The 19,555-nt window shown below is 39.3% G+C and overlaps 1 protein-coding gene across 28 annotated transcripts in view; it reads left to right on the plus strand.

Moving 5' to 3' along the window:
• ANK2 (ankyrin 2) overlaps window positions 1-19,555 on the plus strand; it is a 572,992-nt gene that overhangs the window by 401,125 nt on the left and 152,312 nt on the right. For 23 of the 28 annotated variants that reach the window (XR_012158530.1, XM_073340925.1, XM_073340929.1 and 20 more), the window contains 5 exons: window positions 5,393-5,491; window positions 12,637-12,822; window positions 13,300-13,323; window positions 15,531-15,629; window positions 16,852-16,950. Coding sequence is in view for 27 of the 28 variants with exons in the window: in XM_073340925.1 (XP_073197026.1) it covers window positions 5,393-5,491; window positions 12,637-12,822; window positions 13,300-13,323; window positions 15,531-15,629; window positions 16,852-16,950 (507 nt within the window). In the remaining variant the exon portion in view is untranslated. The remainder of the gene's footprint in view (window positions 1-5,392; window positions 5,492-12,636; window positions 12,823-13,299; window positions 13,324-15,530; window positions 15,630-16,851; window positions 16,951-19,555) is intronic. The other 5 variants (XM_073340919.1, XM_073340934.1, XM_073340942.1 and 2 more) reach the window with 1 other exon arrangement.

Genomic DNA, 19,555 nt, shown 5'->3' on the forward strand with positions numbered 1-19,555 from the left:
TTAGAATCCACACACAGATCTCCCATACCACATACAAAAAATGAGGTCCACAACACCATCCTCCTCCCCACCCCCCAACCTCCATGTATAACTCTCCCTGGTGGCTCTGTGGATTGGAGGTTGGGGCAGACCTATTTCATTACCCTTGCACCTATCTGAAACTGCAGAGGAAAATGAATCTATCAAGGGACTATACCAACTTTCCTATAGAGGTCCATTCTTGCTGTGGAACTTCCTTACAGGGGAACCCCTTGCAGGGATACAACAGAACTGTGGTGCTAGGGATTTAGGGCAGAGATGCAAGAGACTCAGATTATATAGAGGAATATAGCCACCCAGCGGAACCTCAAGATCCACAGGGTTTAGGGTGAGATCCCTCAATTTCTTCTGTGAGATGGCAAATCACACCTAGCCTCTGTGTGATCTCTAAACAAGCCAGGTTTAGAAGAAAATCAGTGCAGTAGTTCTAAAATTTTGAATGTTTAAATGTGACAAACCAGTTTTCAAAACTCAATGGGAGTTATAGGTACTCAGCACCTCTGATGATCAAGCCCTGAAGTGCAAATCCTGACCTTAAGTGAGCTAAGGGCCCCCTACCAGCAGAACCAGAGTAAGGCAAAATTTGCACAAGGGGATACCCATATATAATGTATATAACTCTGTCTTGTATTTTACTTACTGCATATTATCTCTGCAAGCTCAGATAATAGCTTTCAAAGCAAGTACTCCCTTTTACATATTGGAGCTGTGAAACATTTTTCATAAACTCTTTACTGGCCAGTGTTTTTTCCAAGGGAATTTATAAAACTGTAAAATGAAATATTTTATATCATATTAAGGCACCATTGTAGTCTACTGCCATGTCTATATGCACAGAGAAGTGGCTAGAAATAATGACCACAGAAGTTAGCACTAAATGTTTCTCTAAGAAGCTCTGAACTTTAATCATATTTAAGGTATTGAGGGTGAATGACACTAGGACTGTCGATTCATCTTATTCAATGGAAGCTTAAGGAAAAAACTAATAAACATAATTTAATGTGTAAGTATTTCCTTCCCCACAATCCCTGTGGCTTTAGCTATGATTATAGCAAACTTACTGCTATGAATGATGGGTTTCCTCAGTGTGATGGAAACTCTGTAGGTCATCATCAGCAGTATGTGGAGATGTATTATATACCTCCTGGTGCTAAATGACCGGGTCGTGTATGGGATGACTATAGCCTCCTCTAATCCAGAGTTTTATTATCCTGGTTCTAGTCCAGAGATTGGAAACTTAGTTGGCAAAACCCTTCTGCTGAGCTTTTGGGCAAATCGTTTCACTCTCACTTTAAAATCCTCTATCTCCACACATTTCTAGGAATGTGCATGATGCTGGTGTACATATTTATTAGTATTCCGTAACAGTAGGATTTTACAAATGGCATAAAATCCATGAAAATAAAAAGGCAAGAGTATAATTGTACTGTGTGGGGCTTTAATAAATATTAGACACTGATCCTAGGGTGTGGTAAATTTCCATTAGTTACACCTAATAAGTTGATGCTGTGCGTTTATCCAGGTCTGTGGGGACAACCAAAATGCTTACACAGTATAATCCCCTGCTGCTTTCTTTTGCTGTTTTGCCAAATATAAGTTTTTAAAAACTGTTTTAGTCCCCGTTGCCTGCTCACTCCAACTCTAATCAAGGCCCATTGTGTCATACTAAATGAATGCACCAATAGGAATGACTTCATTTTACTCTGTGAGGTTCAGAGCAGGCTCTGTATGGTGGAATAGGATTGTCAAACAATAGAAGCCAGGAGCAGAAGAGGCTGCTGAGTTGCAGGGCATCTTCTATAGATTATTGTTTGAAATCCAGCTGTGATTTATAAGCATAAGGGATTGCATATCTTCATAGTTTGGCTTGACCTAATGAAGAATGACCATATCCCCAGCTTTGCTAGTTGGTGGACAAAAAGTATACATGTTTGTTATGGTGCAGAGGTCAGGATGGACACTTGCAAAATAGGAGATGAAAAGGTCAGCCAGGAAATACCCTAGGGTCTCTTCAAAGTATGTTGTAAACTGTTCACTCAAAATTATTTATCTTTAGCCTCTGCCTTTGTTCAGAAAATAGAGAGCTGTAGACTTGTTTCTTGTTACTGGGCTGAATTCTCCCCTTCATTACCCCCTGGAAACATCAGTTAAGTGAATGATGATACGTGGATGTAAGTGAGTGGAGAATTTGACCTAGAAGCGCTGTCACTGTTGGTTGCTTGATCCGGAGCTTCTGATGCCAGGTGGGACTTCAAAGAAGAACACTATGTTCAGTATCAAGAGAGGTGTCCTTTATTTTTTGAATGAGTTTCTGTTAAATCACTAACCATGGAGAAAGGTGCAGCATAGCTGCAAGACAGTTAAACCAAGTATACCTGTGGTTAGCCCCAAGAAACTTTCCTAAAAACAATAGGAAATATAGGGCTGTAATAAGGGTGAAATGTGGCTCACAATCTAACACAGATTTTTTAGAAGTGCTCTCAAATCATGCTTCCCTTTGCAAGCGTTTTTTATCCTTTGACTCACCTAACCATATGGCATCCAAAGATATAAACTGCTATATGACCATTTTCAGAATATGGACTGGTCACAGGATTTGCCATAACTGATCAAACCAAGAGCACACCGATTATGGTATTCTTTTCCAATGGTGGTCAGTACTTAGTACTAATACTGATCTGACATCCAGATTTTTAATGCTTAGCTCAAAAAATTGAAACCACTGTCACCATGGTTTTCCCCAGCAGCTATGTAAATCTTGAGTCTTGTCTGCAGTAGGAAGCTTACCCGGATGGAGGATGTTTTCATCATGGTTTTGGAAGTGCTGAAAAACTTCTCATTTATACTCTGATCAGTATCAGTTTAGCTATACCATCACTGAAACCATTGCCAGCAATAGGTAATTTTCCTAGTCCAGACAAAGCTTATATGTCTCTAAGACATCATCATTGTTGGACAGTTCCTAGAGATCCTGTATTTTAGAGCTAAATGTTTCATTTTATGAAAGAGCAAATTCCACTATGTAATCACATCTTAGATCATATAATGTTCAGCGCCTAAATTATCCTGAGCTGCTTTCAGGCAGTCAGTGTGCTTTGCAGAGCAATGTTCACAGAAATTTCAGGTAGCAGTGACAACATCATTTGCTACCGTGCACTTCTTTAAGGCACTAGCCATAACTACATTTAACTTGATTGCAAATCAGCAGATTGGATTGTGGTATCCTTGGCTGAATGCTTTTACCGTGTAGGTCACAAAGATACAAACTTTAAATGAAGCAACTGAAAGGCAAGTAGCATTTCACTAAAAAAATCTTCCAGGATATCAGCTGAAATAGGGATCTGTTTCACAGTGGCCATGTTAACGGACCCAGAGTATAACTAGGAGAGAAAACAATAGAAAAGTAGAAATATAAAAGAGAGGATGGCCAACTGAGAAGACCCTGAGTCATAGTTGTCTGCTCTTAACTCTATCACATTTCTAGTGAATTATGCCATCTTGAATCTCTTTGCTTTGTCTACATGGGAAGGTTTTACTAGTGGTACTGATATAGTTGTACAGATTTAATTTGTTTGTTTTTTAACCCTCTTCCCAAGCAACATAAAATAAATTGGGAAAATACCCTTCTAATGGAATAAAAATGTCCACATAGTGTTTATATGTGTATAGTTGTATTGGTTTAAATTCACAACTTTAGTTAGATGGCGAAAACTTTCCTGTAGAGACATGACTTTTTACAAGGTTTTCCATTCCCTTTTTTATACCTCATACTGAGCAGAAAAAAGTAGCTCTTTTGGGGATCTGGTAACGGATCAAGCAGATAAGAATCCTTGTTCTTCTCCAATAGAAAAAGCATAGGGGGAGATTGAAAGCCATCAATTCCAGAATCAACTGTACTATTGCCTGCTCAGTGGGATGGGCATGTATTTTGCAGAGATTTTTTTGGAATATTTCCATATGAGGTTTACTGGAAAGAATAATGATAGGTTCTGATACAGGATTCTGAATATCACAATATTTGTGGTACTTCTAATTCATTGTACACATGCATAAGTCTATAATCTAAGGTAATGAATATCACAGCAAAAGTCTTGTGGCTGAAATCTGATTTATGTTTTATATTCTAGTTAAAAGTGTTATAGAAGGATGATGGAATGATTTATGAAAAGTAGGTGATCAGGTCCTCTTAAATTACACTGTAATTTACAGAACTTGAAACGAGCGTTGGGCCTATTTAATGATCCTCAAACAATAATATAAATGCACTTTTCACTCATATGAATTTTGAAACTATGCTGAATATTAACATTCAATGTATTTTGTTTATATGGAGGCCTGGTCTAACTAGAAAATTAGGTCAGTTTAACTATATCGGTCGGGGTATGAAAAATCCACACCCCTGAATGGCATAATTAAGCTGACCTAAGTCCCTGTCAGAAGAATTCATCTGTCAAAGTAGCTACTGCCTCTCAGGAGGTGGTTCTATGCTAATGGGAGTGTGTACACTGTAGCGTTTTAAGTTTAGACAAGCCCTGAGATATTTTAAAGTGGAGACAAAGCATATATTTCTGGTATATCAGCCTACAATTATGTGGCCGCCTTAGCTACCAACTGGAAAAAGACATCAAAAAGACATGCTATTAGCCATTGTGGTTTCTTCTGAGTACATTAGGGCATTTCTAGATGACTTTATACCTGGGCAGTCTTACTGTGTAGTCAATCGGGGCTCTGCAGTGTTGGGTTATTTATGTTTGGTGGTTTGCATTATTTTATATACTGTGAAATTATATGTATTATTTTAAAGCTCTGCCATCTCTGCTTGTCTTCTTTTGAGGGAGGGGTTTTATGGTCTCTGGTGGGAAGCCTTTTGTTAAAAAAAAAGTAGTAAATAAAGGAATATTCTTGCTTCCTTGTCAGCTTTCATAGAACTTTATTGCTAATGTTACATTCCTGTTCCGTAAGAGGGGCAAAATAGTTGTGGTAATAATGAAGATTCCCAATGTGTACTGAGTTGATTTAAGAGTATGGGAAAATATTCCAAAGTATGCCAGCTGTAAAAGGATGTATAGATTTTCAAAATCATTGCAAAGCAGCAGATACTTTGATGTTTTAAAATTCTTTCTTAATACTTGTTTTTCGCAGTCCTGACAGTGAAGCCTTTTGACTTTTTAAGTGACCTAGACAATGCATTCTGTGCCCTCTGTATATGCCATTAGTGCAGAAAATGCAACCTTGTTTCTTTTTATCAGTAGAAAAAAGTGCTGTTCTCAAAAGATACTTTTGCTGTGTGGGGTCTTTAACTTGTTTTATGTACAAAGCTCACTACAATGTTTCCTGTTGTGCTTTTTCCTAGAATGGTTTCACTCCTTTATACATGGCAGCTCAAGAGAACCACATTGATGTGGTAAAATATCTGCTGGAAAATGGAGCCAACCAGAGCACTGCTACCGAGGTAAAGCACATACTTCTTTTCTAGAGACTTTCTGTTATTTTTCTTTCCCTCATGACCCAGATGGTTTTAGAATGAGCATGATTTTCAAACCAAATATTTCCAAACTTTGGACCAGATTGTGCCATTGTGATCTGTATGTGATTTTTTCTCTTTCCGTGTGTGGGGAAGGGCGAGGGGGGGGTGGTGGTGGTGGAGGAGAATCAGTTGTCTTCACAGTGCAGTTCCTTCTTCCCCATGCTTGGAGTCATGAAAAACCCTCTTTGAATCTAGGTGTGAAATTATGGCTCAATTGAAGTCAATAGAAAAATTCCCTCTGACTTCCATGGGGCCAGGATTTCACCCTAGAATCTATATATTGGTCATGCAGTGTACTGTCCACCCACCAGCCCCAGAGGGAAAATACAGAAAAGTTAATTAGCCATTTTGGGGATGTTCCTACAGCAGCATCTAGGACAGGAAGATGTGGCAGCTTGGCTTCACTGGAGCTGCACAGCAAGAGGGCTGGTCTGAAGAGTACAGAATGCAGAAGTACAAGGTTTTTGGTGAAACTTTGTGCCTCCAGCAGATTCTGTGACATGCCCACCCTCTTCACCAAGGCAAAAATGCCATGCATGCTTTTCTACCCTAATGACCACATGGTGTGATCTGGGGAAGAATCAGCAAGGGGAACTTTGCAAAGTTTTCCTTCCACTATACCATGTAGTGGGTTTTCATTGGGATGGAGTGGTCTGGAACCTTGATTCAGTCCCTTTCTGAGCTAGAGCAAAATGTGTGAATGTTTTGTGTGTTCCATAACTAGGACTATGAGAAACATGTCTTGAAATATATATAGCAAGTCTTGTGTTGACAAAGAATAGCATTGCACCTAGGCTGTCAGATCCTGCCTCTCAGAGCTAGTTCTCCTTGTGTTAGGAGTCTCCTGAGTTCAGCATGTGCTCATCTTGGGTTCTAATGGGGTCTCACAAAATGAAACCGAGAAAAACAAACAAATATACAGAAAAATAACATTATGAGACAGATTATCTCCTGTGAGTTAGCTCTGCTCGGGGAAGGATAGTGCAGAATGGGCCTCACTGAGCCGATCAGGGTTCTCTGATTCTGAGGTTTGTGCCTGGCTTGTTGAAATAGTCAGTGTTTCTAGTTGTGATTTAATATAACTGGGAAACCAGATACACAACTCTAATGAGGATACAGACTCACCAAGCAGCATGCTGCTTCATCTTCAGATAATACATATTTGCCTACAGATCACAAGTATAAGTACACAAAAGTCTTGATACTCGAGCCCTGGTTCTGAGCTCAGTTAAAGGGGTGTAAATCTGGATAAACTCCACTGATTTCTGTACAGTTACTGCAGATTGACACCAGTGCAACTGAGATCAGAATCTGGCCCTAAGAATATAGAAATTGAACCATGGGACCCTTCACTTCTTTCCCCAAGATCTGTAAATCAGAGAAGTTTTAGGCAATGAGCAAAACTCATATATAACACACTTTGTGTTCACTCTATTTCCCATTGTTCTCTTGATACCAAATACCACTTTCCTCTGTCTCAGAAAACTAAGTGGACAGCTGTTCTGTAAAGCCTGTCAACTTTATTACTGTTCTTTCATATATAACTATTGTGCAGTGTGAAACAGTAAAAGGAAACCTTCCCTTCCCCCATTTTCATTGCTTTTCTCACCCATTCCTTCTTTTGCTTGCACTTGTTACCTTTCTTCCAATCAGTATGGAAACTCACCCACTCTGGGTTACCTTGGCCAATGAACTGATTTGAAATAGTGTTGCATTTATGCTTGCTTACTTTGCGCTATAGCCAAACAGCTGCCTTACTATCCCTTCATTCAACGGATACTGTATCACTTGACGATGGCTCCTAAAATTATCTTTTCTGTGACCTGCATTGATTGAGATCATGTTACCATTGCAGCTTTTCTGAAATATGAAATCCTGTGTGATTGCCAGGCAACTTGGCAGAAACAGTGTTTCCAAATCACAACAGAGTTTTGGGACTCTCAAGATCTAAGCCTAGCTAAAAGTTCCTAATGACCTGCTTTCAGTCCTCCACAGAACTGCTTTGTATTTTCTGTGATCAGGTTTGTTGTAAATTCATTACCTTAGGGGATCTGGAGGCCAGTACCGTTACAATTAATCTACAGATGGGCCTGAACTCAAGCTTTGGATATTCCAAAATATCCTTGGAATTCATAGATAGGTTTTTATCCAGGGTTTCATATCTGACTCTCTTCTGGCTTTTGCATTCTAAACCTGGTAAATGCCAATTTCATCTTCTGGAGTTTGGAAGGTGAAGTCATGCTCAGTTCAATCCCGTGGAAAGGTTCCCAAGATATTTAGTTCCAGCAGAGAAGGCTAGTTCACCCAGGGAGTGGACTGAGTTCCCGCCTGCTCCCTCATGTGTGTTGATTCTGGCTGGTGACCACCAATGGAAAAAAACTAGGGCTGTCGATTAATCACAGTTAACTCACCCGATTAACTAAAAAAAAGTAATCATATTTAAAAAATTAATTGCGATGAATTGCACTGTTAAACAATAGAATACCAATTGAATTTTATAAAATATTTTTGGATGTTTTTCTACACTTTCAAATATATTGATTTCTATTACAACATAGAATACAAAGTGTACAGTGCTCACTTTATATAATTATTTTTTATTAATATTAGCACTTTTAAAATGATAAAATAGTATTTTTCAGTTCACCTCATACAAGTACCATAGTGTAATCTCTTTATTGTGAGAAATGTAGATTTACAAATGTAGATGTATTTTATTACATAACTGCACTCAAAAACAAAACAATGTAAAACTTTAGAGCCTACAAGTCCACTCAGTCCTACTTCTTGTTCAGCTAAGACAAACAAGTTTGTTTACATTTACAGAAGATAGTGCTGCCTGCTTCATTTACAGAAGATAGTGCTGCCTGCTTCGTATTTACAATGTCACCTGAAAGTGAGAACAGGCATTCGCATGGCACTTTTGTAGCCACCGTAGCAAGGTATTTACGTGCCAGATATGCTAAACATTTCGTATGCCCCTTTATGCTTCAGCCACCATTCCAGAGGACATGCTTCCATATTGATGATGCTCATTAAAAAAATAATGCATGAATTAAATTTGTGACTGAACTCCTTGGGGGAGAATTGTATGTCTCCTGCTCTGTTTTACCTGCATTCTGCCATATATTTCATGTTATAGCAGTCTCAGATGATGACCCAACACATGTTGTTCATTTTAAGAACACTTTCACTGCAGATTTGACAAAACACAAAGAAGTTACCAGTGTGAAATTTCTAAAGATAGCTACAGGTTTAAGAATCTGAAGTGCCGTCAAGAATCTGAGAGGGATGAGGTGTGGCGCATGCTTGCAGAAGTCTTAAAAGAGCAACACTCAGATGTGGAAACTACAGAAACTGCACCACCAAAAAAGAAAATCAACCTTCTGCTGATGGCATCTGACTCAGACGATGAAAATAAACATGCATCTGTCCGCTCTGCTTTGGATCGTTATTGAGCAGAACCCATCATCACCATAGATGCATGTCCTCTGGAATGGTGGTTGAAGCATGAAGGGACATATGAATCTTTAGCGCATCTGGCACATAAATAACTTGCGATGCCAACTACAACAGTGCCATGTGAACGCCTGTTCTCACTTTCAGGTGCCATTGTAAACAAGAAAGCAGGCAGCAGTATCTCCTGAAAATTGTAACCAAACTTGTTTATCTGAGCGATTGGCTGAAGTAGGACTGAGTGGACTTGTAGGCTTTAAAGTTTTATATTGTTTTATTTTTGGATGCAGGTTTTTTTGGTACATAATTCTACATTTGTAAGTTCAACTTTCATGATAAAGAGATTGCACTACAGTATTTGTACTAGGTGAATTGAAAAATACTATTTTTTTTGTTTTTGTCATTGCAAATATTTGTAATAAAAAATAAGTATAAAGTGAGCACTGTACACTTTGTATTCCGTGTTGTAATTGAAATCAATATATTTGAAAATGTAGAAAACATCCAAAACTATTTAAATAAATGGTATTCTATTATTGTCTAATAGCGCAATTAATGCGGGGGGGGGGGGCGGGGGAGGAGGGAAGAGAGATGGTAGTCTGTCCTGTTAGTCCCATTGAAATAGCACTTGGAAGCAATCAGCAACTGGTATTAAGTAGAGCACTGTGGTGCTTAGTAATGCTCTCTTCTGAGACAGAATGAGAACCCCAAGACTGGGAGGATGTTGTAAGAAGAAGCAACACAGAGGGGAAGTGCTAGGGAAGAGGCAGAGGCAGAAGGGTGGATTGCCATAGTTTTGTTTCAGGTTCAGGATTCAAATTTGAATCCAGGCCACAATGAGGTTTAATTAAACACTGTAATCCTGGATACTAACTTTGACACGATGCCATCCAGATCTAGATCAGCAAGTGAGGTGTATACATATTTAAAGTGCCAAATTCTGTTGTTGGTTATAACCATGTTGCCCATTGCCTTCAATTACTTAAAAGCCTAATGATTCAGTAACATTGCGTGTAGTCAACCCAGGACAAAATTTGTCCCTATAGCTTTAAATGTTTCAGGGAGGGAGACACACAACTCACAAATAAGTATTTTTAAAGATACGGGATCCAGTCCACAGGACCAGTCAAACTCTCCTCAGATCAGGACCCGAAGGAGGAGTGAGGTAGCTGTTATATCACCTTGCTCTTCCCCAATCCTAATGGTGACCTAAGGCTGGTTTGGCCCTGGGCTTTATTTAGACCAACCTCCGAATTGCTCCAATTTATGGTAACAGCCCCTAAAGGGCTTTATTTTAGCTGGAAACTGCCAGAGCAGAGCGACGTCTTAGTCAGAGCCCTCCATCCCTCCAACGCATCCCCTAAGTTGGCTCTATGTCACTTGGGGATTCGACTGTACCGAAGGAGCTCTATCAGAGGGTTGGCTCTGGTTGATGGATAAGAAAATATATTTGTGATTGACTGTATTTTTTGTCCACATGGGTTTTGAACAGTTAAATAAGAGATGGGATTAGTACTTCGCTACTATAGAAAAATACAAACAAATCTCTTTCTGTGATGACCTGCATGAAACTTCAGTTTTTTAAAAAATCAGGTGTCTGGCTTTATATGATAGAACTGGACACATGCTCATTTTATAATTAAGGATGATCACCCCTTCATCCAAACTTTCAGGAATTTCTAGTTCTTGTCAGTTTTCAACCCTTCATTTAGACATTAATTTTTCTCTTTTTTTTTTTCAGTAGTTGTTCGCTTTCTATCTATTTGATGTTAAACTCGGGTTAAAATAAAAAAAAAACACTATTCTGAAATTTCTGTTCTTCCAGTCCAGAGGCTCACTTGAGTAGATACAGCAATATGTATACATGAAATATGCAGTGTTTTTGTGATATTTAGGAACAAGGATGTGACCACCAAACTCAGTTTCAGATGTGTCCCCCAATCCAGGATTTGCTCTCAAGTTTCCAGAGGGGAAAGGTTCCTGCGCTAAGCCATCTCACTACCAGATGTAGCCCCAGTATTAGACTTATCTTTCTGGTTCAGCTGTTTCTTCAGCTGGTCTCCCATTTTACTTACCAGTACAGAATGTAGTCTCTTGAGAGTAAGCTGCTATAATAGTGTAGCTATTGCAAAGTCTACTCATAATTTTACACAAAAGGGATTGAAAGGTATTAGTTTAGTGAGGTGCAAGCTTGGTTTGGTGAGTCTGGGCAACACCTCCAATATCTGAACAGGTTCAGGTCTTTACCGTCTCTGATGTTCCCCTTTCTCACTATTCCATCTTTCTCTTTCCCTGCTCCCAACCCAACCAAATTCTTCACTTTCCTGACCCCATTACTCTGTTTCTCTCAAATCTATCAGTCTGCTTCCCTCCCTCACTCCTTATGAAGCGTAGTTTGTTTTCCACACTATCAGAAATAACTCTCTAGTTGAACCTTCTCGCCTGGGCATGGTAACGTCCTGTTCTCCATGCCTTTCCCAGTGCTTTTGTTTTCAGTTAATCCTTGTCTATCTTCCTTCCTATCCCCTCATCCATCCATCCATGACCCAAATCACGGTCTCTTTTGTCCGTTAGTGCCTTCCTAAGAGTGGGATTTTCAAAATTACTCAGCATTAGCCTAAGTCTGTACCCATTGATGTTAATGGAAGTTTCCTCATTGAGGACAATGACATTTCACCACTGACGTCAATGGGAGCAAAGTTTGGCCAAGGCTGGACGCTTTTGAAAATTATATATGACCAGGTTAGAAAAAAAAACATAAAGTTCCACACTTGCTGGATACCCCTTCCCCTCTCTCTGCTTGCTTATGTAATGAAGTTAAATTATTTCCACTTGAAGGAATGCCTGCAGCACCAATATTTGTAATAGTCAGACTTGATTACATTTCAGCATTAGCAGAACAGGACACCTTTTAGTGCCTGAACATTTCCATCTTTAACTGAATGTAAAGTAAAACTAGAAATGTACTTGAAAGAAAAAAAAGATTTATTTCTGAAATTTTGTTTCCAGAAAGAACAGCTATTGTGATGCTTTGCTACCTAGGATCAGAGTCAATAAATGACACCCAGCTACCTGACAGAATCACACAGGCAGCAAGTAACTTGGGAGAATTAGAAGGAACAATAGTAAATGTATCTGGAGATGAAAAAATTTGAGACACTCTCTCTAAAAATGGTATATTGTGAGATGCACCCCAACAGGGGCTCTCCATCTTATTCATGCCAATACCAACAACTGACCATTTGTTACCAGTTCTTGCAAGTATATCTCCAGAATCATATGATGCACAATGCTTTTAAATATGGTAAGCATTAAAGGAGATACCATAGGAGTCAGTGCAATGACCTATATGAAATGTACTTGACATTGGAAAAGGACCAGTTTGAAGTGACTAAGTAAGTGCATGTCACAGATATTTGAAGACATGTCTGAGATAAAGTTTGTGACTCCTGTGCCATTGACAATTGCTGGCCATTAGGTTGGTGGTCACAACCCACAGGCTGAAGTTGACTGCTATATACATTTAACATATGCTTATGTGTGTACAGTACTTATGGGATTGATGATATGTGCCCTTCTCCTTATGAAGTGTATTTTGTTTTCCACTTTATCAGGATGGTTTCACCCCACTAGCTGTTGCACTACAGCAGGGACACAATCAGGCAGTGGCCATCCTCTTGGAGAATGACACCAAGGGGAAAGTGAGACTGCCAGCTTTGCACATCGCTGCCAGGAAAGATGATACAAAATCAGCAGCACTCCTGCTCCAAAATGACCACAATGCTGATGTTCAGTCCAAGGTAAAAAGGCTTTGTTTTGGAGGCCTGGGGTAGTCATGTGACTGGGTGCCTCTGGGAAATGGACATTAATTCCATAATTTAAAAATAATAATTGAAAGTAACTTCTGTGGTGTATGATAAGTTACTAAAACCAGTATCACCAATAAAACATCTGCTTTTGCAGTGTATAGCTGCAGGACACAATAAATACGGGCTGTGTACTTTTTGACACATCTTGTAAACCCTTTTAAAATCTGTTCTCTTTCATTATTTATGATCACAAAGAAACAAGAATGGAAGCAGAGTTACTGAGTTCTCTCAATTAAATAGGATACTGGTGTGGCCCATGCGTGCATGGGTTGTATTTAATGTTTAATGTATGCTTGAGTGGCTTTTCCCATAATAGCAACATAACTCATTTCAACAAGCAACGTAGTTTTCCTTTTCTTGGGTGATCTGTAATATTTTTCCTCTTTTTTCCAAACCACGCTGCATCAGATGATGGTGAATAGAACAACTGAGGTACCGAGAGCAACATTTTTTTTAATTAACTTTTTCTGCTAATTAGTGGTTACTGCTCTTCCTTATGCTACTGTATTTACTTTCTGTATTATTTAGCAGTAGAAGTGAAACTTAAGGAACTTTTTTAAATACCTGCCAGTGACAGTAAAGCTGCAACCCTTTTTTTGTTCTCCCTTTGTCTTGTAATTTCCTCCAGCTTGTGAGTGTCATTGTACTGAAGTAAACTAGAGACTTCCCATGTGGTCAAAAAGAGTTAAGGACTAGAGATGGGGGTAGGTGGATGGATATATTTTTGAACTCAGTAAAATTAATTATGCAAAAGCACTCATTAGTCAAAACTAAATGAAAACTATTAGGGTGACAGGCTAATCCAAAATCCTGGCAAAAGTCAAATGATAAGACCATAAAGATTCTGTCTTCAGTTATATCCATGCCACCCCATTAGCTGTAGTGAGATTGCATAGGTGTAACTTGGCCCAAAGTGTTTTGAATCTGTTTAAAAAATCTAAACCCATTAAGGGGATAAATTCCTCATGCACCAAAAAGTAAAATACAATAGATAATTAATCTGTCACATGTATGCATTTTCAGCTTATCAAAGCCAAACATTTAATACATAAAATAGCATCCTCCAAGATGAATATTTGTTCAAATCATATTTTTATTTGGAGTAACCAGTAGAATGGGACAGTTTGTTTTAACAGAATGTTCAGAAATCCATGCAGGGCAGTGTGTGGGTATATTCTTGCATAATCAAAACGTACCCATGGTGGGGCCCCATCATGTTTTTCATGTTAATTCTGGAAGTACCAACCCTGAAAACAGTACTGTAGGGCATGCAACTGGCTATAACTCAGATATCAACCCTAAAAGTATCACCATCCTTGAGGGAAGAGATTGTTTCCAAGAATCAAATCATTAAGTAGTGTTATCAAATGCCTTTGTTTAGTCAGTTGGGGATTTTACAAGGTGGAGCAGATGGATTTTGGATGCATATGTGTGCAAGAATGTCTGCCGTTGTTAGGTATTTTCTTGGTAGCCTAAGTCTAGCAACAAGGCCACAAATTTAATGAGTGTTTGATTCTACTTAGACCTTTTTCATCTTGGGGCTGACATTGACGTAAATGGAATGAGATTAAAATAACAGGCTGAGTGCTTTGGGGAACAGTCTTTTGGGAAAAAAGTTGTTTCCAATATGTAACATCTGAGTATGATTTGCTAATGGATGAACAGTTTACTGTGCTGATCCCAATGCAAAAATAATGGAATCAGGTTTAGAATACAGTATGTTCAGAAACAGAAAATATTTCACTGTTCCTTCCATAATTGATGCAGTGTTGTAAGGACATAATATATGCAACATTAAGGCCTTTCAGAGGAGAGCTTAAAACACTAAGATTTGATCGGCTTCTCGTGAACATTAAAGATTCCATGGAACTTTTTATAAGGCTAGAAGTTTGTTCATTATCAGTATTTCAAATAAATTACCTTGTCTTACACTGTTGTGCAGCTTTCTGTACCCTGTGGCAGAAGCAGGTGTCACACTCTAGGCCACAGCATTGTGACTACATTTTAGTGGGGTTTTTTTGTTTTTGTTTTTCGGTCAGTATACGGTTTGGGAAGTGCTTTGGGATCCATCAGGATACAGGGTTTAATATAAATATAGAATGTTGTGGTCATTAAACTCTGTCTAATAACTAAAGTATTTTGATGAACCTTGAAGATACTTGCAATACAATATGAACATTTGTTGCTTTCCCAAACCAAAAAAAAAAAAATGGAATTCTCATGCTGAAATTTGCCATTCTTAGAAAAGATCAGCAAGTAAGAGCCCAACAACAAAACATGATAGGTTGAACGCCCTGTTTCAGTGTTGTGGAAAGGAGGAGAACACCGTTTGTTTGAATGTTTTCTCTGACAGTGTCTGGCCAGCTCTTTCACGTTAGTGACATAGATTCATGAGGAATAGCAAATAACACAAATGACCAAGAACTGAATGGGAAAAAAGAGCTTTTTGTAATCCACAGTAGGGAAAAACTGCATTCATTCTCTGTTCAAGACCCTATGCTATATTGTAGGTGTGCGAGGTTAGAGTAACGTAAGACATTTGTTTGCCAAAAGCTGTTAAAATCAGAAGCTCTCTGAGGAGACTGATCATATAGCATTGAAGAAATTGATTCCTTAACTAGGACTGTTTCCTTTTGTAGAGTGGCTTCACGCCTTTGCACATAGCTGCACACTACGGAAATGTCAACGTGGCGACACTTCTGCTCAACCGAGGAGCTGCGGTGGACTTCACAGCCAGGGTATGGATGAATCCTTTTTTCTTCTTAGATGGGATAGCCAGTGGATGTGGGAGTGTATCTTTGCTTAAAATTCCTAATCAAAAGCAGAGTGGAAAGCAAAGTCCTGAGGAAATTTCAGCATTTGCCCAAAGATATCTTTTTGCACAAATCTCTAAAGCATGCTTCAAGGCAACTCAGAACATTCCTTGTGAGCTTAGAAGCAAATAATTATTCCCAATTAGAAAGTAACAGGCCCCTTTGAAGATGTCCAGAATGCAAACACTCTCATGTGCCAAGTCATTTAAGAGTCCTTGCCACAGTCAGGCATACTATAAAAACAAGTATTATTATTATTTGGCTTTGCTCTTTCTCCTTAGTTTTTAAGATTTACCCAAATAAGTTTATTTATCTTTCCAGAATATTATTATATGTGAAAATATCAATATATTAACATATGTTGTGAATATATAAAACAGAATAGGGGTTCTGATTACCTGAAAGCCATCTTTGCATGAAAAACCGCAACCACAGGGCTAGCTAATACAGTCCATTTACTATTTTTTGTCACTTAACAACTGATTGTGTGCATTGCTATAGCTATCTCCACTGGATTAGGAATTTTTTTGTTTCATTTTTTCATTGCCAGAGCCTTGCTGAATTGCTTTATGAGGAACTGCCTTTCAGAGGATTTCATGTTCATGCTGACACTATTATCCTCACTAATGTATACTGATTTTCCCTGAGAGTTTTCCACCTGATGTGCTGACAAGGGCATCCTTGCTGAAAATGAAATTTTAAACACCATCTTCCAGCCTAATTAGGGCCTGGTTTTTGACACTGACTTCTGTTATGCTAATGAGCTTCTTTTGTGTCCGAACCACCATGCTGTGTATGTTGTGTGTATGTTGCAGTGATTTAAATACATAAGTTTGCTGTGAATATTGACTAACTTGGGCTCTGATATATGTTTTGTCTTACTATGTGATCGTGATGTTTGGTGTTTTGGCGAATGTGCTTCTTTGTTACTTAAGAGTAAATCAAGATACATGTCTATAAGAAAACCAAAACACCAGAAGTTCTGTATCTCAAATGACAAGTGCACCTAGCTCTGATGCTCAAAAACATGCTTGTTTATCTTCTATACTGTATTGATGTTCCTCTTTTTGTGATCCAAACGCAAAGGCATCACCATTATACACTTTCAAGTCCATCATGCTCTTTGTTTGTTCTTTTCATGGTGTAGAATGGAATCACCCCACTGCATGTGGCTTCCAAAAGGGGAAACACAAACATGGTGAAGCTTTTGTTGGATCGTGGAGGGCAGATCGATGCCAAAACCAGGGTGAGTGTTTCTATCCCTGAATATTGTGTTATCACTTCTTGGTTTTTTTTTAGCTGGAGGCTTGGAATGTCAATGTTCATAGACGGGAAAACTCAGCTTCAGAGACTGTCTCTTTCCTGTCTTCCCTTCTGAAAGTGAGTGCAGCTACTGCATATCACAGGAGAGAAAATGCTCAGCTGAACACGATCCCAAAACATTGAGCATTCTCCCCTCACAAATAACACTAAAGCCATTTTTGATACTGTGGGTCAATTTTTCAAACGCAATTCCATAAAACTATTCCACGCAGCTATTTGCACATGTAGAATCTTCTATGTTTATAGGGAGACAAGATAGATGAGGTCATATTTTTATTGGACCAGTTTCTGTTGGTGAGTGGGTTCAAGCCTTCAAATAACTCTCCAAGCTTATCAGAAGCAAGCTCCCCACAGACCACGACACACCAACTCAGTGCACCAGACCCTGCCAAAACAACAGATGTAAAACCTGCAGACATATCTCCACTGCTACAATGATCAGCACCCCCACAACACCCCTTTCAAGATCCAGAGGTCCTACACATGCCTATCACAAAGTGTGGTGTACCTCATCCAGTGTACTAAATGCCCCAATAGCAATTATGTGGGTGAAACTAGACAATCACTACCCTCATGAATGAGTTCACATAGGAAAATGATAAAAGACGTGGGTAAACACTTTTCACAAAGCAGTCACTTTATATCTGACCTGTCAGTCCTCATCCTCAAAGGAAACCTGCACAACACTTTCAAAAGAAGAGCCTGGGAGCTTAAATTCATAGAGGTGTACACTAAAAATCACAGAGAATTGAACAGAGACACTGGATTTATGGATTATTACAACAATTTATAACTCATTAACAACCCCTGCCCTCAGCTGCCTTTCCCCCTCTGATTGGAGGGCTGTTAACAGGCCACTTCACCTTGAATGGTCCCTTGAAATATGTGTTAACTACTTATGGTAAATAATGCTAAATAATCTGTTCCACCTTGTATTTAGCTTTACACTCAGGACATTTACCAGACCTGAAGAAGAGCTCTGTGTAAGCTCAAAAGCTTGTCTCTCTCACCAACAGAAGTTGGTTATATAAAAGATATTATCGAATCCGCCTTGTCTCTCTAATATCCTGAGACTGACATAGTTATAACAACACTTCTGTGTTTATAGAAAATTATTCACCCTAGGGCTAGGATTGTACGCAGCCCTTAGTTATGATGCCATAAAAGGGACTGGGGGCACAAGACGACCCCTTATTCCATTTTGCAGTCTACCCACATTGTGTGTCACCCCAGGGGAAGGAGAAAACAGATGCTGTGGGACCACTACACTTCTCTTTCTGTGCAGGTGGGCAACGGGTAGGTGGGAAAGGGTGAGGAATGGTTTGAAGTATTGGCTCAGCTCCCAAAATGCTAGCCAGCAAAGGTGAGTCAGCATTGGAGAAGCAAATAATTTATTGTTGGTCTGTACCAGCAACAGGTTGCTTCCCAACAGAGTATGGAGGAATCACAGAGGTAAATGTGACTCTAAATCACAATTTCTTTCCTGATCGACTCACATGGCTTACCTCTGCCCCTTCGTTGATTGGAGTTACCTATATGAGATCTAAAATACATACGAACCAGCTTATGTGTGTATGATGGGATTTTTTTTTTAAGTTGCATTTTTGGAATGACCTCTGAAGATGTGCCTCCTTGTGCTAACTGATCACTCCTTTCTCACACAAGTTGCTCCTTGAGACAATTGACCTGTTCTTAAAGAGCTGTTCATTTTTAAGCCTTGATCCACTTAGTTATTAATCTTAGCCATGCCCACAATTAAAAACTGGTTCAAACTGCAATGTTCATACATGGCTCTAGGTTTTGAAATGACAGCAGTTAGAGTGTTTGAATTTGAGGTTTTGGTTTGACCTGTTGCAGAGATAGGGGATATTGGCATTCAGTTCCAGGGTTGTATTTCCAACACCATCTGAAAGTTTAGAAAAAAGAAAAGGAGTACTTGTGGCACCTTAGAGACTAACCAATTTATTTGAGCATGAGCTTTCGTGAGCTACAGCTCACTTCATCAGATGTTTACCGTGGAAACTGCAGCAGACTTTATATACACACAGAAATCATGAAACAATACCTCCTCCCACCCCACTGTCCTGCTGGTAATAGCTTATCTAAAGTGATCAACAGGTGGGCCATTTCCAGCACAAATCCAGGTTTTCTCACCCTCCACCCCCCCACACAAATTCACTCTCCTGCTGGTGCTAGCCCATCCAAAGTGACAACTCTTTACATAATCAAGTCGGGCTATTTCCTGCATAGATCAAGGTTTTCTCACATCCCCCCCACCCCCATACACACACAAACTCACTCTCCTGCTGGTAATAGCTCATCTAAACTGACCATTCTCCAGGTTTAAATCCAAGTTAAACCAGAACATCTGGGGGGGGGGGTAGGAAAAAACAAGAGGAAACAGGCTACCTTGCATAATGACTTAGCCACTCCCAGTCATTATGCAAGGTAGCCTGTTTCCTCTTGTTTTTTCCTACCCCCCCCCCCCCCCCAGATGTTCTGGTTTAACTTGGATTTAAACCTGGAGA

The sequence above is a fragment of the Lepidochelys kempii genome, chromosome 4 (genome assembly GCF_965140265.1).
Source record: "Lepidochelys kempii isolate rLepKem1 chromosome 4, rLepKem1.hap2, whole genome shotgun sequence".
Taxonomy (NCBI): Eukaryota; Metazoa; Chordata; order Testudines; family Cheloniidae; genus Lepidochelys; species Lepidochelys kempii.